This window comes from Colias eurytheme, chromosome 10 (assembly GCF_061535395.1).
Source record: "Colias eurytheme isolate Ceu_HAF_F1 chromosome 10, ilColEury1 Martin Lab GWU primary, whole genome shotgun sequence".
NCBI classification, from domain to species: Eukaryota; Metazoa; Arthropoda; class Insecta; order Lepidoptera; family Pieridae; genus Colias; species Colias eurytheme.
This window is the reverse complement of record NC_142989.1, coordinates 3,854,056-3,877,105: the sequence shown is the minus strand read 5'-3', so window position 1 is coordinate 3,877,105 and position 23,050 is coordinate 3,854,056. Positions and strand designations below refer to the sequence as shown.

General features: G+C 30.8%; 3 protein-coding genes and 1 long non-coding RNA gene across 4 annotated transcripts; 1 reads left to right on the top strand and 3 right to left on the bottom strand.

Moving 5' to 3' along the window:
- Nucleotides 1-592: 592 nt before the first annotated feature.
- LOC149905106 (uncharacterized) lies at nt 593-2,313 on the bottom strand. The gene is made up of 2 exons (XR_016457157.1): nt 1,419-2,313; nt 593-1,182 (listed from the first exon to the last, which is right to left on the bottom strand). It is a non-coding gene; the product is annotated as an uncharacterized LOC149905106 (long non-coding RNA).
- Nucleotides 2,314-7,518: 5,205 nt separating this feature from the next.
- Nucleotides 7,519-10,445, bottom strand: LOC149905105 (cytochrome b5-related protein-like). Its single transcript, XM_090106259.1, has 5 exons — nt 10,161-10,445; nt 9,195-9,598; nt 8,862-9,050; nt 8,028-8,258; nt 7,519-7,851 (listed from the first exon to the last, which is right to left on the bottom strand). The coding sequence occupies exons 1-5, from the start codon at nt 10,413-10,415 to the stop codon at nt 7,566-7,568; spliced, it is 1,365 nt and encodes a 454-aa protein (XP_089962385.1). The 5' UTR covers nt 10,416-10,445; the 3' UTR covers nt 7,519-7,565.
- A 780-nt stretch (nt 10,446-11,225) lies between these two features.
- LOC149905104 (cytochrome b5-related protein-like) lies at nt 11,226-14,237 on the bottom strand. Its single transcript, XM_090106452.1, has 5 exons — nt 13,870-14,237; nt 12,832-13,235; nt 12,340-12,528; nt 11,876-12,106; nt 11,226-11,527 (listed from the first exon to the last, which is right to left on the bottom strand). Exons 1-5 carry the CDS (start codon nt 14,122-14,124, stop codon nt 11,242-11,244), a joined length of 1,365 nt encoding a protein of 454 aa, XP_089962578.1. The 5' UTR covers nt 14,125-14,237; the 3' UTR covers nt 11,226-11,241.
- A 4,535-nt stretch (nt 14,238-18,772) lies between these two features.
- Nucleotides 18,773-22,771, top strand: LOC149905103 (cytochrome b5-related protein-like). The gene is made up of 5 exons (XM_090106451.1): nt 18,773-19,182; nt 19,274-19,677; nt 20,060-20,248; nt 21,141-21,371; nt 22,475-22,771. The coding sequence occupies exons 1-5, from the start codon at nt 18,928-18,930 to the stop codon at nt 22,764-22,766; spliced, it is 1,371 nt and encodes a 456-aa protein (XP_089962577.1). The 5' UTR covers nt 18,773-18,927; the 3' UTR covers nt 22,767-22,771.
- The last annotated feature ends 279 nt before the right edge of the window (nt 22,772-23,050 follow it).

Genomic DNA, 23,050 nt, shown 5'->3' with positions numbered 1-23,050 from the left:
ATTACCAAGCAATAATCATACAGGTAAATACTGAACAAAAGTATTAACAGTCAAAGTTTATTTTTACTAACATTTAACAACACCCATGTAAATGATGAAGAAATGATAATTATCAACGAACTAACCTTTTCTATATTAATACTTAACACAGCACATTTTTTAAATTATCTTGCTCAACTCTGCTCAAAAATTTGAGGGTTTTGTTGGAACTGTAATGTGTCAAAACTATGATATATCTAAACTACGATACAACTTGCATGCGGAAATGCTCATTACAATCAGTGAATTTAAAGAATAACTAACAACAACTATTCAATTTTATTGAGCTGATGAATATCTTTTGCCTGGAAGAGATCACCGCCGCCTAATAAATATACTGTGTTTTCTTATAAAATCGTAACATAATTTCTTTTATCTACTAAATTTTAATAAATAAGTTCTTTTTGTTATTTTTATCTAAAAATGATCTTGAGCTTATATTAGGCAAAAGTATACATTAACTTTTTATAATTTCAGGACCGCACCTTAAATGGGGTGCTCGGAAAATATGCCTCCGGATTATTAATAGAGAAATGATACCTACACAACAAAGTTATGTTGGTTCCATTTTATTTATAAAATATAATGAAAATGGGCAAATATAAAACATATTATGTAAAATGATTAAAAATAAATAAATGAAGCAACTACGATTCAAAGAAAACATCTTTTTCAGTGTGAAAATGCTCTAAGCAATCCTGGATGATGAGTAGGTATAATATCATGTACTCTCATCCCAGTACGGTCGGTACCTCGATAGCCATAACGATAAATATTATAATCAGATAACAGCAAAGTCAGAATAAAAATCATAACTTGTACAGTTGTGAGTGCAAAATTTATGTTTCATTTGGCAATAACATTTTTTTCGGTACTAAAACGTAGTACTTTGATATGTGGTTGGCTGCCCCTCCTCTCCTTCCTGAAAAATATCCTCCAAAATTACCCGAGATACTTCCAATGATTGAACCATACGTTGGACATTAACTTCAGTCAAAAATTGACGAAGCGGATGATTACTAATTTCCACTTAATCCTTGCTGCCACTATCTTCATCATCAAATCATCAATTTTCAAGTGGTGTTGTAAAATTGTCAGCAGAAATAGTCTTCCAAAGGCGATATAATTTTATGAACATTGAATCTGTAAATAAAAAATCAAACGTTAATAATTGTAAATCAATAAAAAAAGCTACTTACAAATAAAATTTTATCAACAAACTACTGTTCCCAACGCACCTCAAAATCTTGTAAAAGTCAAAAAGAATTCATCATTTTATTATTTCATTCTAAAAGTGTAATATAAAACCATTATAAAACCAATAAAAACATGAATTGCTATCATTATAAAAATAAATACCTATAAAAGTAACAACTTACCTTTTGTGGGAACGCATGGTGAAAATTCACAAAACACGAAGATTGAATTTGATATTTTTGGTTTTATGACATTTATTTTAATTTTATTTATTTATTTATTTATTTATTCAAATGCTTTATAAATATAAATTTATAAATAATAAATTTATAAAGAATAGAAACATTCGATCACGAAATTATGTGGGTTCGAGTCCCGCCTCGTGATCGAATTTTTTCTATTCTTTATAAATTTATAAAACACGAAGATTAGAAATGTAACCAATGAACACAATCAATATTAGATTAATTGTAATGGTGTCTAGTTTGACTTAAAATAATAAACATCTACCCTCACTTTTAAAAATGTAGTATATTCACACGAAATATAAGCGCACCTTATAGGGAAGGGAAGATATGGGTTAAAGAGTTAAATAAATAACATGATTATATTTAAATTATTAATTTTCAACAGTTGTTCAGTAGTGATAACATGTAAATTGATTTGATTTTTACGAAATCTCATAGATGGCGCTGTTTCAAATTTGTCTTTATACTACTAAATTCATTAAACTGTTTCTCTGCCCAAATTACGTAAATGACATAGTTTTTATTTTGTAAAGCTAGATAATAGCATGGCTTACTCGAAACCAACATTTAAACATGAGTCTTTAGATTGTACGCTGTCGTAGTACACGGAATATGTAAGAAAAATAAAGGTTCACAGCTCCTCCCGCGAAGGTGATATCATGATAATATGTTTAAACTATCCTCACCCGACCTCTTAGGAATATTCATGCAAAATTTGAAGTAAATCTATGCAGTACTTTCTGAGATTAGCCCGGAAATACATACAGACAAACAGACAAACCGACAAACAGACAAAAATTCTAAAAACTATATTTTTGGCTTCTATATCGATTATAGATCATGGATCAAGTATTCTTTTAAAAAAATATTCAATGTACAGTTTTGACTTTCCTACGATTTTATTATATGTAAAGATAAAATGCAGCTCCAACAAGAGGTAGGTAACTATATAAATTATCTTATTACGAAGATGAAAAGTTTCACGTAGTTCATCTTACACTTACAAAACATAAATTAGCCTAAGTAATTACATTTTATAGATATTAACATTTTAGATCTTTAAAAGATAGTATATAAATGAAAAATGAACACGTTTATAACATATAGCAATGCGCTTCTCGAGATATAACCATCCATATTGGACCAAAAGCTTTTAGAGCGCTGGCTGAAAGGGGTGCATCCCATTTATATTTCTGAAGATCAGGCTTCTGTAGACCAATTTATATAAGACACTCACTCAAGACACTTCATATACCGAATGAAAAATGATTTTATGCAGCATATAATAGTATTTAAGACTTTATTTAATGGTTACGAAAAAATTAATAAGTAAGTTGATTCCGTGATTAATGAAATAAATATTTACGACTTATCTATTTAATTTTTTTTAATAAATATATTATAATATAATGCCAGTTAACCAACTATTAAATAAACAACACTAATAAGAGACCTCCATGTTTATAAGAAAAGAAAAATATTAACAGGTTTCTCCGAATTTCGATTTGGGGACGAACTGAACTGTTTATCTAACGGAATGCCGACAAGGCAAGACGCCAGCTAGTAACAATAAACTTAAGATTCTAAGATAAACAGGCTGGTTATTTTTCAATTATTCAAAATTAGAACAATAATTTTTATCAGTAAGAACGGCCTGTTCAAAAACCACGACAATAATGTTTTTAAATTTAGCATGAAAGCGTCTTTAGAATCGAGTACACTCCACGTTTTCATGAATCATATCTGAATGACACTTCCCAACGTTGAAACTTGAATGCATATTTTGCCCCTGTTCCATATTGAAACATTTATTTGCCACTTTCTACAATGCCGTATCTCCCCGTTCATTCATCTGTGGTGACGGGTGAAATATTATATTTTGTGTATACCCTGGGTGTCCGCAAAATATAATATTTTAATATAAACGAAATATACACAATGTAATAACGTAAACGCAGAAATGTTCAATACTTTAATATTAATTTTTTATTTATATAATTACTAGATAGGACACCCTTATATTATCACTAGGAAATATAAAATTAGTTTATTGAGAATGGTCTCAGATTCAGAATATACCGTTTTATAGAACTTTGTTTACCTACACGAGAATTTATACAATAAGTAAATTTTAATAATAATTGATACCATAGACAAATAATGATTGATACCTAATGATTTATTCTTGACTGTGTTATAAACAAAACTTTATGATATCAATAATTTTAAATCCGAACAGTATAAAGTAAACTCGATATTTTATCCATTTTGTTTATCCAATATACGTTTTCAATATCTACAAAAAACCGCGAATAAACAAGAAACAAAATCTGTACGCGAAAAGAAACACAAATATTTGTTCATAATAAAAGCCAGTGTATAAAGCAGTATAAGAAGTTACGAGTTACACTATATTGAAATAGACTTGCATCGTAGTAAATTCACAGCACTGGGAATCCAATATCCCGATATTATGAGTATTTATATTCAAATAAAACTCAAAGGTTTTCATTGTTAGAGTAAATACTATTTTTAAATAAAATAAACAATTCTAAATAGCCTTGTCTATTTTGATACACAATGTTACATGTCATATCGTTTATAATCTTAATATTCGAACAGTTTATTTGACGAAATTTAATCTTATTAAAATGCTTTGTTCCTGAGGGCTATTGGCAAAAATATTAATAATATTTTGTATTTACAATATCATAATAATTATTATTGACCTGAGCGAAGAGCAGAACATAAGTATAAATAACATAACATAGGTAACGATTCGTTACATTAATATTAATAATAAATGTCCTTTATTTTAGTTCTGCAAGACTACAATAAAAATATTATATAAAACGCTCTACAATAAAATCTCTATTCACCAATTAAATAAGAATTATCAGTTACCTATTACCATCCAGCAAATAATGGAATTAAAAATAAAACCAATCTTTTTCCGATCAAAACGAAATAACCTGTGCAAGTTGCGATATGATAAAGTGAAATATTCTTTTTGGTATGATTGGAAATTTTCATCAAAACCCGGAACTCTCTAAGCGCCTGTCAAAATACGATAGGACGAATTGCAGTGAAGATTTATTTACTGTAAATAATTGTATTGAATTTTCCGCTATTCGTGTTCCAATGCGGTATTGAATTAATGTTATTATAATCTGATAAAACCACACGTATTACTTTGTAAGTTAATATAATTTCATATTTTAATTTATTAATATAGAAAAGTATAAAGTTTTATAACATTTTAAAAGCTATTATCATATTCGAAGCGGTGACAACTAAGTAAAACAACGGGCTTGTATTATAATAATACTAGCGTTCCGCCCCGGCTTCGCCCGTGGTACCTACATGTTTTAACTATCCTATCTCTCAAGTTGGATCGAACTGCACATGGTGTGCGAATTTCGTTATAGTCGGTTAAATTAGGAGTCCATTGAGGACAAACATTGTGACACGAGATTTATATTATATATTAAGATAATCAATATAGTAGATATCATTTGAAGTTTAATTTAATTTCAGTCATGTTTTAAAGGAAAAGAAGTTTCACCTTATTCATAAAACTGGAAGATATAGAATTTGGAACATAGTAGATAAGTAGAGTATTAATAATGCTCATGAAGATTTTATGAAAAGCTTTTAAAAGAACAATGTCTTGTTAAGACTATAAACAATAATAACGAATATCTCAAATTTCCTTTTACTTATTTGATACAAATGTACATTGATTACATAAGTTGACACCTAACCATCCATAAGAAAACGTACCTATCAAATCTTCGACTCAAGTAAGCAGCGGGTCACGAGTAAAAAATAGCACCAAAAATCCCTTACAAGCGTGCAAAGTATTTTAGTTACGTGCCTTATTGATTTTATTTATCGCGAATTGTTTCTCGTTCATAAATACTTGTTGGAAAGCATCCGAGACATTGGACAGAAACATTTTGTTACCCGACCCGCACCCATTTATTATGTAGGTTATCCTAAACCGATCTACGCTCTCTGCTATTGGACACACTACTTTAGATAGCGTATATTCTTTTATTTTATTTATACTGGTATGTTATGCCTTTAATTTGTTTGCTGTAGCAATTAACTATTTGGTAAATAAACTAAAATAAATAAATTTAAATTAAATGCATCACGTTTAAAATAAACAAAAACTTAAATTTTTGCCTTTCTTACTGGAAAAAGTAAATCTGTATTATTCATCATTCTGAAATAAACACGAAATAATAGCAAATATGAGCAATTCAGGTGGACTCCATTGAGAATCTTTGTGTCTCTTAAGCTTCAGTACCTACTTTACTAAATAAAATAAGACATCGTTAAAAATGGAACATTCAGAATCAGACCAAAATGATTAAGCATAATTTAATAGGGCCCGGTTCATTTTGAAATAGCTATTTCTCAGTGTTAATTGCCATGATGCCAAGCGTGATGAAGATGTTACCCAGTTAATGGATCTGAGGAAAGCTTTCGTTGTAAATCAAGGAAATTTATGCCTACTTCTACAACCAGTATCACTTACATAACAGTACTAGGTTTTCGCCCGCAGCTTCGCCCGCGTATTTAAAAGAAAAGCTGCATAGTTTCCGCTCCTATAGTATTTTCGGGATTAAAACTGTCCGATGCTTTAATATGCGTGTGCACATTTTAATGAAAATCGGTTGAGCAGTGCGTGAAGTAGCATGAAGGAGTAACAAACAAACAAACATACAAATTTTTGCATTTATAATATTAGTAGTATTTAGGACGTTTGGTACTATATTTTGTTTGGCACAACAACAACACTTCGACAACGCCCAGTTTGATATCAATTGACGTAAATCTTAATCAAAATTTTAATGACCCTAAATTACTATCATTATTTCAATAAAAATGATTGTCAGGTCGATTCAAGTCAACTGTGAGAAATTATGACGAATATGTGAATTGTGATATTTAATAATGCTCTGACATTTGTACATTTGATCTTTCATACTTTGTTAACAAAAAAACTGTTTCGATAAAATTATTATTTATTATGATTTAGATTTGGTAGCCTTCATACTTAGAAGTCATTAAGTAAAACTAACAATTTATAAACGACGAAAATACAAATATTTTTTTGGTGACTTCCATATTAATTCTTTACCATAAAAATATATGCTTATTAAATGTGACGTTTAAATATTTGGATTAATATACGAACAAATGCACCTTAATAAAAACCAAGTTCACACTGCAAAAAATCCTGTTAAATTCTACTTAATCTTCCCCGTTTAAATTTCAAAACTCACTTACCACCCCACTTTACAAGAAAATTGGAATCATTCGGAATTTCAATTACCATTCCAGTGGTCCGAGTAGTAAAACTAAATTGAAGTTGGAAATAATATTATTTAGATACTTGAGTGAATCAACTAGCATCACTCCAGCAAGGGAAAGTGAAACCAATTATATAACCAAGCATTAACAACAGAACTTTAATTTTTTTCCAAATAGTTTTCGTTATTTACAATGATATCAATAGCGACTTCTGTGTATTGACAATAAATTATTTCTTAGGCCGCCTGTCCAGTGTCCATCTGCAAGAAACTTGTAACTTCTTTGGAACTTCTGTCGAGCAACTAGTACTTATTTGAAAAATAATACCCAGCAAGTTATACTTGCAAATTAAAAACACGCACAAAAATAAACATAACTAGTGGTCCGCCCCGGCTTCGCCCGTGGTACATATTTAGTATCCTGTCTTTCTCTAAACTACCTCCCTGCCAATTTTCAGCTAAATCGGTTCAGCCGTTCTTGAGTTATAAGTGGAGTAACTAGCACGACTTTCTTTTATATATATAGATATGAATCAAACCATTGAATGATACGAAAGCTTGATTTTTTTATATTTCATAAAATAAATTACAAGTAAAAAAGTGTCGCTTGAATTACGCTGTTTTGATTGTATCGTTGCCGCAAGTTGGCAACAATACAAGCATGAAATGAGAAGTGATAAATCCTTAACACTATATCAAATAAAAAACCATTTTTTATTTAACGCGTTTTATTTTTTTCCAAAAGAATAAGCTAGATTTATCGTCGTTCGGAGAGTAATGTTGGCTTTGTTTTCAAAGTCATTCTTATCTGGCCTAAATACAGATCTAGTTGTGACGTTACTCTGAAGTTGGCTCTATACTTTTCGCAGTGTTCAAGGAATATGGGGTACAAATGTTCCAGAACTGCGTGGTCCAAGGTTGGGAATAGATGGTGCAGGGCGTGATGGCCAAATAACGTCATCACCTTAAAGTGACTGTCGTTTACGTCCTTTCTGTCCATTACTGCTTCTAGTTCATGCATGCCCCAATCCGGTGTGACGTCGCTAGAAAGCATTGTTTATTGAAATTTAAGGAATTACCTTAAGATTAAACGAAGAAGAACAAGAAAGAGAATCTACGCAAGCAGTGTTTTGGTTACCAAACTGATTAATAATAATGTTTACAAATTAATCTCTTAAGTTATTTATTTTATTTTTATTGAAAATAATTGATTTGATACCTGACTTCATCTCCATCCTTAAATATGTCTGGATGGTGGTGAGCAGCATTTGAACCAATTGTAAAGAAGACGTAGCTGGCAGTGCAATTTATCCACAGCCATGTATATATAGTATGGGAGAATGAAGAACCACTAGTATAATACATCCACAGGGGTAAGAGAAGTCCAATAACATCATGCCAACGATAATGCTGCTTAAAGAAGTTGGGACGAAGGAAGATAAGAGAAAATCTGTAAATAATAAAAGTAAAATTAACCATACCTACGCATATTTATGCCATTAAAAATTTGATATAGTTTATCGTTTTTCGTTAAATGAAATAAAATTTATAGCCAGTGTCACTCAGGATGATGTATGGATTCTAATGATAGCCTATACATCAAAATCCTTTCAGGAGATCCGAAGTTAATAAAATTTGATATGTGATAATTTTAACTTGATGGTTTTCATTTTATTTTCACTGGTATTACTCAAATAATATTACTCAAATATGTTAGTTTTTAATTGGACTGATTGCAAGTAATTGTATAAAATTTAGGGGCAATTCAATTAATAACACAGTTTTGAAAAATCGAAGACTCTTTTTTATGTTTTTGTAATAAACATTATGCAGTGAAATAAAGCTATAATATTGTGAACGGTTGAACACTGTTAAATTTTTTGGTTATTATGAAAAATAAACGAAATAATAATGCTACGTACTAAGTAATTGACAGATATATGCAAAAATTTTATTACTAAGTTTTATTTGAACTTTATTTGCGACCTTCTGGTAGAAAAAATCAAATCTTTCTAACGAAAAACCTAATAAAAGTTTTGAGTATAAAACTTACCTTTTCAAAAAGTTAAGAATAAATGAAAGAGGGAAAAGTACTTGTTCAATCAAATATGCATATTTTGCATAGAATGGGCGATCCTTCCTTGGATTCCAGAAAATTATAGGTTCAAATCCACTGATTTCCAAATCCATCAACGTATTTGGATAAAGATGGTGAGAGAGTGAGTGAGATACTCTGAAATCTCTGAAAATAAAAAAATTAATATCTTATATGTAGTTAGGTATGTTGTCAATATCTCGTCTGTTTTTGTTTTATACGTGTAAACGTAAACATTACATAATAATCAATGAATTTCAACGAATACATAATATAATACTATACACGTACCTGTAAGACCATAATCCTATATTGAAATAATACATTCTGAAATTCGTCTTTCTATGGATATAGTTGTGTGCAGCAACCATTGTCCAGGCTAAAGAAAAAGCAGCGACTATATACGCAATCATTGCAATCCAGTAGTTTTCAGTCCAGCTTGCAAGTGTAGAACTTGCAAGGCAAGTGACTAAGAGTGAATCTGTCAATAAATCTGAACGACGGTTTTCTGTTTTCGGGATCGTTTTAATGCTCTCCCATGCTTTTTTCTTCAAGGTCCTGTAGAACCCATCTTCGTGGAACGTGAAGGGTGAATTCCTTGGTGTTTTTGCGTCTCTCACGTAAAACTTTTTGAGCATTGACTCAGCGACTGGATTGATATGATGCGCTTCGAATGCTTCGGTAATGTCCGTGCCCTGAAATTATTAATGAACCTTAGATTACCTATTTGTTTTGCGGTTATTTAGCACAACCTATGTAGGAAATGATGAAATAAATATTAATATACATTTTTATATGAAAAAAAATAATCGAAATATTGTATTAAAAGTTGTCACGGGCTCACGGGTAATCTATACCCAAAAGAAATGCCTCATAAGGACCGTACATGCTTACGCTGTCTACGAAGACAATAATAATATAATGATTTCACTCAGCTTCCGTAAACTTGTTAATTGTGTTTATTATTATTTTATGTATACTATGTTTCATAACAATTCGAGCAATGTTTATAAACAAAGTGCAAATAAACTCTTATTTCAACCTAATTTTCTGCAAAGACGGCTCAAACTCAAACTCAAACTCAAACTAGTGGTAAACTCGTTTAGTATAAAGGAAGAAGCCTTAGCGGCATAGCTACTACAGCTTTTCCTTTTGAATATAAAAATAAAGTGCAATATTTTATACTGAAAACGTATCCTACGCATCGTAAAAGCCATACGGTTCTGCGAATATATAATTACTACGTTAATAACTAACCTTGCTCAACTCCAACCATTCTTGTCCACCAGGATGCTTGTCCATGAACTGGTCTAAATCATACAGCTTGTCGTGGACTCTCCAGAGGCCTTCAGCTCCATCATCTATAGCTTTTCCTGTCAACCATTGCACTGGATCTCTTAATCCTTCATCCCTTAGTGAAGGATACTTCAATTGCGGAAAGCTAACGTGTGTCTTCTTTTCAATAGCTCTTTTATGAGCTAGCTCTATATAATCCGCTTCTTTTGGCGCCATATTTCATAAAAGTACAATCCGCGTCTAGTAAGGTTTTATTGCATATTTAAGCAGGTTTTATACGTCCAAATATTCTTATCAATTTAACGTACTCTTCACTTGGAAGCTTATAAACAAATGTTCAATTTAACAATATCTGACATAGCACTTATAATTTATATTATCATTGTATCTCATAAACAAACATCTTATATTTGACGTTAATTATACCGAAAGTTGTTATGTCGGTTTGTATCTTGTCATATTCATTAGTAAATTGTTATCATTAGTTAATAGTAGGTACATATTATACGAAGTGTATGTTTTGTTTTTATTTGCTTTGTATTGTCTTATTTTTTATGAAATAAATCACGACGTTAATTTACTAATGATTTCCCAATGAATATGATAATAATATACGGATTGAAAACCTAACCCAGCTAAAACAAGAGGAAATTAACGAAAGGGAAATAAACGCCTTCCTATAGATAACTAAGTATATACTTTAGATACATAATATTATAAAAGCACGTGACATGAAGAAGATAATTAAAAATATACATTTTTTTTTCAAGTAGTACTTATTTCATAAAAACATGCTTGAATTTTCATAGCACGTATGAATGCGTCCGTTTTATAAAAATGCACATTTAATTATTAACTATGACGGTCATAAATTAGAAATGAAAAGTTTCACGATTTTATTTCAAACTTACTCATAATATGAATTAAAAAGCGAATTGTTAATTATACTAGTGACCAATGTAATTAAGCATAATGAAATTATATTTTATATACTGCCTAACTAGAACCAGAAATAATAAAACAATGTTTATTTATTTTCAATTTATTGTCGTTTTGATAAAAGCGTAGGCTGCGTTTTCATTGTCATTTTTATCTGGCCCAAAAACAGATCAAGTTGGGATGTTAGTCGGAAATTGGCTCGATACTTTTCGCAGTGTTCCAGAAAAATGGGGTACAAATGTTCCAAAACTGCGTGGTCCAGGGTTGGGAATAGATGGTGAAGTGCATGATGGCCGAAGAATGTCAATACTTTAAAGTAATTGTCATTTATGTCGTTCCTATCCATGACAGCTTCCAACTCGTGCATTCCCCAATCCGGTGTGATGTTACTGGAAAAATATAAGTATTAGTTAGTTACAGGAACCGATAGTATTTTGTTGATTGTATAGATACGATTGATTGATACGATTTGACGTAATATAGTAGATATTTAGCAATTTACACACCAAGTCAAACTGCACGAACTAACTCCAAGAATATATTGTAATCAAATAGTTAATATTCGTTAGAATCAAAAACACAATGAAAGTGTTTAAACATTTCTTTTTCAATTTCAATTATGTTAAATGCATAATTTTTAAACAACTTTCAAAATAAGGTGTTCCAATAACGTACAAAAACTAGAGACTATAAAAAGGTCTATTAACGAATCACCAATATGATCATCTGATACATACCTGACTTCATCACCATCCTTAAATATATCGGGATGATGATGAGCTGCGTTTATACCAATTGTGAAAACTATGTAACTTGCAGTACAATTGATCCAGAGCCAAGTATATATTGAATCATATAAAGAACAACCACTGGTCTCATACATCCATAAAGGTAATAGAAGACCTATTAAATCATGCCAACGACAATGCTGGGTAAAATAGTTGGGCCGCGTGAAGATAAGGTAGATTCTGAAATACGAAAAAATATTTAAAAGATTTGAATAATAAAATGTCGGGTATAATTATCAGTAAATGAATCGAAGAGTAATATAGTTTGTCTTTCTATCCAGTAAAATGTTTAACTTCCAACAAGCTTCCAACATTTTCATAGTTCAATGTGACCGAAGATTTTTTAATGTACGTAAGAGTCTATAAATGTATCCGACGGAGAATAAATGAAAATATTTATTTAAAAAAATAACCTTTTCATAAAGTTAATAATTGTTATAAACGGAAACATGATTTGTTCAATAATAAAGGCATAATCTGCATAGATAGGACGCTCCTTCCTCGGATTCCAAAATATAATGGGCTCAAAGCCACTGATTTCCAAATCCATCAACGTATTTGGATAAAGATGGTGAGATAGAGCATGCGATATTCTGAAGTCTCTGAAAATTAAACCAAAAAATCAATAAAATAAATAAAACTTAAACAGCCATACATAGTAGATTCATACATATAAATTATATATTGGTTGATGACTGGTCTGTGAAATATAAAAAATGTAGTAAATTTTATTAAAACTCTTACTACACTAACTATATTTGAAATTATAGAACAAAAAAATAATAATAAAACATTTCAGTTAATTTGCATAAAAAATATTTGTTCATGTAAACCCCTTTTTGGACTCGCTAAGCGAATTGACTGTCTAACAAAACTTTATAAAATCATAGATACATCTTTCTCACCTATAAAACCACAAACCTACATTGAAGTAATACATTCTGAAGTTATTTCTTCTGTGGATATAATTATGGGCGGCAATCGTTAACCAAGCCAATGAAAATGAAGAGAATATATATGCAATCATCGCAAACCAGTAATTTTCAGTCCAACATGATACTGTGGATCCCGCGAGAGAACAAACCAATAACGCATCTATCAATATATCTGAACGGCTTTTTTCTTCTTCAGGTATGGTTTTGAGTACTTCCCATGCTTTTTTCTTTAACGTTCTATAGAATCCGTCATCGTGAAAGGTGAAAGGGGAATTTCTTGGAGTTTTTGCGTCTCTTACATAGAACTTTGTAAGCATTTGCTCAGTGTTTGGGTTGAGGTGATGTACCTCAAAGGCCTCAGTTATATCTGTACCCTGAAAATTATAACAACACCTAAGTAAATATATTATGTCATGATTTTATGTATTTTACCTATCTTGTGTATGGTTGCCTCGAAGAGATGGCCATAAGGCCGCCAATTGTGCATGTCTTTATTTATGTATGTCTTTTTCCTATTTGTAATGGTGTACAATGTGTACAATAAAGCGTTTTCATTCATTCCTTCATTCATATTATGTTTACATATTATTTTTATGCACATTAAACTTATCAAATCATAAGATTAGTATTTAATTAAATTACTCTTGGTATCTCTTGAGGAATTTCGTATTGAGCGATTGTACGCAATAATTATCACTGTTGCTATACTATTTATTCAGTTTGGATTTTATCTGCTATGATCCGTTTCGTTAATATAAATAAGAAATATCTTATCGCGTCTTATAAGGTGTAAATTATGTCCCGACACGTTTTGGTGTTTATTATAAAAATGAGAAGAATATGGAAAAATATTTGTTTATTCACATTAGCTTTGCTATAATATAAATACAAGTAAAAAAATCTTGTCCTATAAAATTTATAACTAACATAACACCATAATATTCACTTATTTTGAAATGCGCCCGGGAAATAAGTCTTTTATAAGCATCATTACCGTTTTATACTAACCTTACTCAGCTCCAACCATTCCGCTCCACCAGGGTGCCTATTAACAAACTGTTTCAAATCATAAAGCTTATCATGTACTCTCCAAAGGCCCTCAGCCCCGTCGTCCAGGGCCTTTCCTGTAAGCCATTGCAATGGATCCTTCAGACCCTCATCCCTTAGTGACGGATACTTCAACTGGGGGAAGCTAACGTGAGTTTTCTTTTCAAGAGCCCTCTTATGAGCTATCTCTAGGTAATCAGCTTCTTTTGGCGCCATTTTCACATAAATTTATTCACATCACAGATTGTTTCAATTCGTGTAATATTAAAATTATCTTGTCCTAATCGTCTTTTATACTTGAAATTTTGTTATCGTCCTAGCAGTTCAACGTATCTGGTAACATTGATAATGTATTATTTTAATTCGTTTCTTTTTCAGTGACACACACATATATTAAATTGATCTGATTGTGCATTGGTTGCAGGTCACCTAAATTTACGTAAGCGAGCCCTCAGGGCCCTCAAGCCCTTTCAAGGAATTTTGTAGATAATAATAGATTGTATGAAAGTTCATCGATAATGTCTAAGGGTCGTTAGTTTATTAATTCAGATGAATAATAGCGTTGAGTTTGACCTCATGAAGTAAAGATTCTACAATTACAATGCTTTACAATTTTTAATATATTTTTTCCCTAAGTAGGAAGGAATAAAACGTGATCAAGGTAGGAAGGAACTTAAATGATAATGAAATGAAAATAAAAAATGAAGTCTTTATTTCAGTAAAAACACATAAGAATTAGAATTTAACAACACAGGCAAAAAATTTTGTAGCTTATTATATTAGTTATTACACATATTATATACACAATATTTACATATTATTTTTTGCTGCACATTTAGAACAATCCTTTTAAACCTAATACCTTTTAAAATATAGTAACTACTAGTGATAGTCACATAAATTCAACGGTTATTGGTGTGTTTAGACGTTGGCCCAGCCTCCAACCAGCTTCCACAAGCGCCAGCATGTTAACAAGCCGTTGGGCTTGGCTGGCGTGAGTTGGCGGGTGCTTGGAACAGATCCGACCAAGTTTTTGGACACAGAAAGAAGTCCTCAAAGCCCAATAAGCATAACCGAGCAATTAATCCATACTAATATTATAAATGCGAAAATAACTCTGTCTGTCTGTCTGTTACTCAATCACGCCTGAACTACTGAACCAATTTGCATGAAATTTGGTATAGATATATTTTGATACCCGAGAAAGGACATAGGATAGGTTTTATCCCGGAAATCCTACGGGAACGGGCTTTTCTCTGAAAACGCGGGCGAAGCCGCGGGCGGAAAGCTAGTTAATCATAAATGTAATCCTGTCTGTAATAAGAGAAAATTAAAATTATGACATCCTATTTGTTAATGTTGTTTGTAATTTCACATTTAGTAGCCTACTTATTATTTATGTATAAATAAAAATAAATATTATAGGACATTATAATATTTATTTTTATTTATACATAAATGTTAATTAACATTAAATACTAGGTAATTGTTATTTGAACAGCGGTGCTCATCATTTTACCATAAATAATATAATTCGAGAATCACTATGTCGATTGGAAAAAAACAGCAATCTGCTTAAGTTTATCTTGAACAGACAAACAGATGCGACGGAAGACTTTGTGTCTATGTTTTGTAATAGATACAAATTCAAACTCTTGGTGTACCTAGGTAAAGCCGTAAAATCGTAAACATGGTATTTTCTATACGGCGACACGTACGTAAAAATAATGATAATTCAGTAATCGGACAACTTATAAAGTAACCATACTAATATCACGATAAACGATTTTCTATATCACATTTAATTTCATATCTATGATCACGTGAATATTATTTATGTTTAAAGTTTAGTCTATCATTGATAAAAATTTAAAAATAAAGATTGTTTATTATGATTATACCAAAAGAAGATATACACAAACATGACAACAGACTTGAATTTTACAAGGATGATTTGATTGTCTTGGTGAATAAAATTATTATTTCATAGAGAAATATTGTTGTACAAAATATTGTATGGCTTATTCCTTGGCTTATTCGAACGCCTTCATAATATATTAATTTATATAAATTTATGTCGAGTATAAAAGGATTGCGGGTTAATTTATTTGTGTGTAAATTTGTAATTTATACTGAGGCAATCTTTAAATATGAAATGTAAATAATAAATATATGTATTAATGTACATTTAAAACATATTTTAATGTATTTAATAATCATGTATCAATAGTATCTATATTATATTAGGGCAATATTTTATAGAGACGCCTGCAAATTTTTATAGGTGGTAATCGCTTACTGTCAAACAACCCACCTTTCCATCGCTCGCATAAAAAAATACTAATTAAAAATCTTCGTAAAACAAGCTTCCATTTCTCATTATAAGTCTTTACACATCACTTAATAGCACTTAATGTACTAAATACTAACAGAGTTGAGATAACCCGTTCTTTATGAGCTGTATAAATAACAATCCTACGCTAATACGTCTCAAGACACGTCTTGAGACGTATTGAAATTTCTACCTATTTAGCATCTGAAAATTGAAACTAAATTTATCAAAGCCTCTAGCGATGTATTAGCTTTTGTAAATTTCATATTTTTTTACCACAAGACTGAATACGTTAAATGAACTTGTCTCTATTGACTAAATTGTTAGTATGTGAATTCAGTTCTTATAAAATTGTCCCATAAATCGTACAATTAGAGCACAGTCACAGGCACAGTCAAAAATAAATACAGTTGATACTAGTACATACGTAGTATATTATTATTAGTTTGTGCAATAAACTTGATTTTATCTGATATATATTAGAAAAAGTACTGGACTAATATTATGCTCACGAGTATAATTCAATTTTATAGTACAAAATATACATTTCTATATTTTTGTTTATTGTTTCTGGTGAACTAAAACAACAACAGTCAGAATTTGTATTGATTGCGTTTGTAGCAAAATTGAATCTTAAAATTGACTTCAATTCAAAGCAAACTGACCATTATTTTGGAATCACGATCTTACCATTACATGAATTGGTTTTAACAAGGTATAGTATAGCACACGAATACCGGATATAGTGTATGTTTTTCTACTCAGAATTACTAAAGTTTCAGGAATGCTTTGATCATAACAATGTAACCACTATGTTAGTAGCTACACACGTTTAAAGTTAAACCACATCAAAACTATTTTTCATAACTGTGTCTTGTTTATGTGAGATATAAGCTACATTGAATTTGATAACTATTTCTATCATAATATTTCTATATAGGTTTTGTTTTCATGTAAATATTACGTACAATATTAGATCAACTGGAAAATATGGAAAATCATAGTATCTACAATTCTGTATACATATATCTCAGATTTTCTCCATTTATTATTTAAATGATGTGTGACTTAAACTTCAAGCAAACTGAACGTCGGTTTTATTCAATTACACTCCAAATTTGTCATATTCACGCTGTGCTTTTCAAAGCTTGAGAAAGATGTTAATTTCATATCAACTTGTGAGACGCCAGTCAACTGAGTTATACCATACTTTCAAAATATTTAACTAACGGAAACAGAACAAAACTATTCCCGGTATATTTATATTAATTTGTTTGTGAATATATTCGTCCGGAATTCCAAATGAATATCACGAATCAATTAAAACTTTTTCCGTTACACACAGTATATTTTGTACTATTATTAAATGATCGCTGTCTATATAAAAATCATACTGTGTTCATCTGGATGAAAAAATTACATTTTATTTCTTCTATTTAAATTAAAGTTCCAAGAATCTGCAAAGTCGGACGTCCTTTGACTGTCTGAAGAAAAAAGACTATTTTCTTGTCGCTCTAAACCAGTGAAGATGAACCAATAAATTTATTGGTAATAATAACAATTTGATATGTAATAATAACACTTTTTGTAACATTATTTATAATGTTACAAAAAGTGTTATTATTACATAATCAAATTAACTATTATTGTATACACAATTGTGAGTAGATGTTAAAGATAGATGTAAACAAACAATAAAATATAATTGTATCTCATTTTCTTTTTGTTTACACATCCCTTTAAACATACTATAACTAGGTACGTTTTAAACCATCATAAAAGTTTAACGTTGTCTTCGAGCACTTAAAATACTTTTAACTGTATATTTAATTAATTAAAAAGCACTAATTTAGAGATGAATTTGCGGGAATTAGCTTGCGTAAAATAACAAGACCAAAGCCAGTAAGTATATCCAGTTTTTATCAAAGTTCAAAAAAGGTCAAGTGCTACCAAGATATATTATGTTACGCACAAACAACAAATATAGCAATCGTAATAATCCATTATATAAGTTGTTTTCCATTGTTATATTATATGAAATCTAATTGCACTTAAATGTACTACATATTTAACGAATAAAAAGTAAAAAGAAAAGGTAAATCCAGGCTTTTAAATGAGTTATTGTAGAGAAAAAATAAAAATTAGATTTTTCGCAAAAATAATGCCTCTCAGGTATGCAAAAAAATATTTGTATTAAGTATTGCAAAGTAGGATAACGTAATAGAGCAATGTTTTGTATTTAAATATAGGATGTCTAAAAGAAAAATATTTTATACTTACGCTATAAATAATTGTTATATATTTTTTTGGACAAAAGACACTGGTCTTGCACCTTATAAGCCTTATAAGGGTCTATTGTTTATCAAAATAAATAAATTATCATTATTATTCAAAATATAGTAATCCATATAAGTCAAAGTTCCTGAACTATTTATCAAAAGGTGAATCATGTCAAATATCAGGCACGCATCACGTGAAATTTCCAACTACATTTCCCCGATACTACTACGTTTATTTCATTTCTTGCTTAGGTTAACTCGATTAAATATAGTTTTCCCTTAGACAAATTTCATACTTGTAACTTTGATTAATAATATTTAACTCAATTTTCTATTATAATAATAAACAGAAATACCCATAACTTGTTCTGTAATATTAAGCTAGGGCTTATTGTGTGTTTTTTTTTCATGGCGCCAAAACAGGAAGGATGGTTAACAGTAGCTAATGAGCGTGCTTTACAGAAAAAAACTCACGTTAGTTTTCCGCAGCTTAAGTACCCCTCTTTAAGAGACGGGGGTTTCAAGGATCCAGTACAATGGCTCACTGGAAAAGCCTTAGACGACGGCGCAGAAGGATTATGGCGAATCCACGACAAACTTTACGACTTTACAAGTTTCATGAAGAATCATCCCGGAGGTGAAGAGTGGCTTGAACTCACTAAGGTATACCTTTTGCGTGTTTCGTATAAACTTCACGTTCATTTCCGGACTAATTTCAAACTCTTCAACTGAAAGATATATTATTTTAATTCAGGGAACGGATATAACTGAAGCTTTTGAATCGCATCATTTGAATCCGTCAACGGAACGACTCCTCGGTAAATTCTATATACGAGACGCCCAAACGCCGAGAAATTCCCCATTCACGTTCAAAGAAGATGGTTTTTACAGAACGTTGAAAAGGGCCGTTTATAAGGAATTAAAAAGAATGCCAGTGGAGGCTTACAAGACTGCGGATAGGATTACGGATGGATTGTTCATAAGTCTGTTGTGCAGTTCGAGTGTAGCAAGTTCTGCAACAAACTATTGGTTGGCGTTGTTTTGGAGCCTCGTCGCCGCTCTGAGTTTAACTTTGTTAACTGTTACATGTCATAACTTTATCCATCGAAGGACAAATTGGAGGATGTACTTGTTCAACCTGAGCATGTGGTCGTATCGGTAAGCTCTCAACTAAGACGCAACTAATGTGTTAAATTCAACTGTTGTGCAATTTGAAATCACGTTTCGAATTTAGTTGTATATGCTTTGTTATGAGAATTAGGCATGAATATCGACAACAACTTCGTATATAACAAAAAATAACGCACATTCTGTCAAAATTATTTTTAAAATACATAAATACGGATCACAATTTTAGGTAACAGCTGTTATAAATACTACGTAAAACCACGTAAAACTAAAAAAGTTATGCATATGTAGTTAATTGAATAAAAACAGACGACTAACAAAAACTGGCTATCATAGCTACATCACCATTAATTAAATTGATCCGCCCGTCATCAGAAAGCACTTCTTCATTTGTATATTTCGTATCTTTCAGGGACTTTCGCGTATCCCACGTTCTTTCTCACCATCTATACACAAACACGTTAATGGATGCAGAGCTGAGCACCCTTGAGCCAGTCTTAATCTACAACCCAAGAGCGGATAAACCACTGCACGCCAGGATGGGATTTATTACGCAATACGCTTTTTTCCCATTCCTGTTTTTGATCAGCTTTATCAAAAGGTAATCGCATCATATGGGAGCATTGTGGAGTTTAGTTGGGATATGAATTTCTGTTGATCTATCAACATATTTTATTAAATTTTTATTTACACCAATAGGTAAATTCAATAACAGTTCTTTATAACCTATTTTTTTGTTTGTTACAAGAGTTTAGTTAAGTGCTATACATATAATTAATAATATCAAATATTATAACATAATGTTTGAAAACATTAATGCCGACAATCAATGTTAAAAAAAATTAACAATCATGATGATGAGTTGAAATACATGTCATAGGTTTTCATAGTAAACATATTCTATCTTAAAAAAATGTTTGGACGTTGAAAAAAGCTAGTAAATTATGTATTTACATTATATTAGTGCATTTTGTTTTATTAAGATTAAATTATCAATAATTAAGGGCTCTACATAACTTCCATCAGTTTTAGTAAATATACAAAATATATTTCAAAACAAACATGTCAATATAAAACCAAACATCAACAAAATGAACGTCACTAATTTAGTTTCTGTTAGCAGATGTAGGGCCAGATGGGCCAACCCCAAGACCCTATTATCCCTTTTAGTGAACTACATCGTCCTGCACCCTTAAACGATTTTAATACATCCGTGATATTAATCATACTTTAACGTTATTAATTATTTTCCTAATGTTCAATATGTTTTTTGATATTTAGTTTTATAGCATGTAATTGCTCTATAAATGAGAATTTTAAAGAATAGAAAAGAAATCGAACCCAAGGCTGGATTCGAACCGGCATCTGCCGCCTTGCCGGAGTTAGCCTCTCGACCACCCGTGTTCCTAAGCATTGGAATCACTGAAATTTTTATTTTCTTTAAAAATATCTCATTCAAAATGTATTTTAAACTTCATTCATATAATTTTCAGATTTTTGAGCGCGTTCCTTCGTCGAGGATTCTTCAAAGCGCATTATCGTTGGCATGACGCCATAGGCTTTACCCTGCCTTTTATCATGTGGCTTACAAGTGGTGCTTCCTGTTTCCATGTGTTGTGTACGTGGATCTGGATCAATTGTACCGGGAGCCTTTTGTTTTTCCTCATCGCTGTTAATGCTGCACATCATCACCCTGATGCTATTAAAGATGGTGATCAGCCAAGGTAATGTGGTAGTGATAAATGTAATACTTTTAATTCAATGGCCATATGACAATGTCCACTTAAGTTTATATTTATTTATTATTAAAGCTCTACATTATGTTATGCTAGGACAGTAACTACTTTGAATCCAATAGAACATAGATACTCAAATAAATCAATTGGGCATATAATTGAAATTTATTGGTATATGTAATTTCTACTTGATTTTGTATTTATTTAATATTAAAGCTCTGCATTAGGTATATTATGCGTGGTTATTCAATTTAATGGTAGGTATGTCGTACCGGTACAATTAAATTATTTGAATCGTTTCTTTTTCTCTCACAATAGTTTTATACCTACTAATGCTCCTATCCTATTGTAGTGTAAAACAATCAGTTCCTAATAATAATTAATTTATTAAGTACTTGATTAACTATTCTCGTCAAACTTCAAATTATTCTGAATACGTTTATGAATTGTACCAATCGACGTGAATTTTTTGTGTAGCCATAGAAAACCCATTGAAACGCAAGCTAACGTATTCAAAGAGTTTTCATATAGAACCCATTAAGACCGAGCATGGTAAAGTGAAGAATAAGATGAAATGCAAGAAAATGTTTTTATGGTTATTCAAAAAATACTTTTTCATAATATAGTTACCTACATATTTTATTGATGAAATTGAAATTTCAATTTCAAATACAAGATAGTGCTGAAGCACTATCTTGTATTTTGCCCCGTTGAATGGCATAAAATTTTTATATCGTGAACAAAAATTCGTAAAAAGATTAAGTAAAAACGCATAATCATTCTATTAATAATTTAAAAGTTTCGAGTTAAACGAAACATAAACTAGCTTTAAACTACCTAATTAATTCTTATTTGCACAATATGTTAAAGTTAGGTACGTCATAATTTCATGTAGGTACTGTACATACTTATAAGTTATAGATAGATGACGTAATGTGTTACTTTTGATACCAAATAAACATTATTAGATATTATTTTCAACATAAGTTGAACTTATGTAGAAAACTTATGTAGCTTTTTGTGTATACGCTATATGATATATCCCATGATAGGGAAAAATTTGCTATTTTAAAACCATATATTGATTACAGTAACGAAACACCGGATTGGGGCGAGCACCAAGTCGAAGCCCTCCTCGACCGCAAGGATATAAACAGCAATACATTCGCTGTAATTACTCTCTTCGGTGACCATGCCCTCCATCACATGTTCCCGACACTCGATCACGGTGATTTAAAATATCTACATCCAATATTTTTGGAGCTCTGCGAAAAATATCAAGCCAATTACAGAGTTTCTACACAATTCCAGTTAGTCGTTGGGCAAATTAAGGAAAATTTTCGTACGACATTTAAAACACGTGACGAAAGAAGAGCACGATAATTTCATATAAATATAATTATCGTTTTTGATCATGTTTATACCATTGCAATAAATAGTTTTAGTTTTCTTGTGTTTCTGTAACGTTTGAATTAATTACGTTCAAACTTTTTTATTTCCTATCCCATATTCCCAGCCCAACACTAAAAGTTGTTTGAAGTTATACTGTTAAGTTGTACACGAACAATTTATAAATTGTGACGACGCATGTTTCATGCCTCCTCTTCTGTCATGAATAAACCACAATTCAAATAGATCGTCCTAGTGATGAAATTGAAGTCCACTTC

What these genes read in the sequence shown, in the direction of transcription:
- LOC149905105 (XM_090106259.1), bottom strand. Translation starts at nt 10,415, where the DNA reads ATGGCGCCAAAAGAAGCGGATTATATAGAGCTAGCTCATAAAAGAGCT. An exon ending in ATTCTTAACTTTTTGAAAAG is followed by an intron (nt 8,259 to 8,861) that starts GTAAGTTTTATA and finishes TATTATTTACAG; the next exon opens with ATTTTCTCTTATCTTCCTTC. An exon ending in AAGGATGGAGATGAAGTCAG is followed by an intron (nt 7,852 to 8,027) that starts GTATCAAATCAA and finishes AATGCTTTCTAG; the next exon opens with CGACGTCACACCGGATTGGG.
- LOC149905104 (XM_090106452.1), bottom strand. Translation starts at nt 14,124, where the DNA reads ATGGCGCCAAAAGAAGCTGATTACCTAGAGATAGCTCATAAGAGGGCT. An exon ending in AATGGTTGGAGCTGAGTAAG is followed by an intron (nt 13,236 to 13,869) that starts GTTAGTATAAAA and finishes TATAATTTTCAG; the next exon opens with GGTACAGATATAACTGAGGC. An exon ending in GTAGGTTTGTGGTTTTATAG is followed by an intron (nt 12,529 to 12,831) that starts GTGAGAAAGATG and finishes TTTAATTTTCAG; the next exon opens with AGACTTCAGAATATCGCATG.
- LOC149905103 (XM_090106451.1), top strand. Translation starts at nt 18,928, where the DNA reads ATGGCGCCAAAACAGGAAGGATGGTTAACAGTAGCTAATGAGCGTGCT. An exon ending in AGTGGCTTGAACTCACTAAG is followed by an intron (nt 19,183 to 19,273) that starts GTATACCTTTTG and finishes ATTTTAATTCAG; the next exon opens with GGAACGGATATAACTGAAGC. An exon ending in TTGATCAGCTTTATCAAAAG is followed by an intron (nt 20,249 to 21,140) that starts GTAATCGCATCA and finishes TATAATTTTCAG; the next exon opens with ATTTTTGAGCGCGTTCCTTC.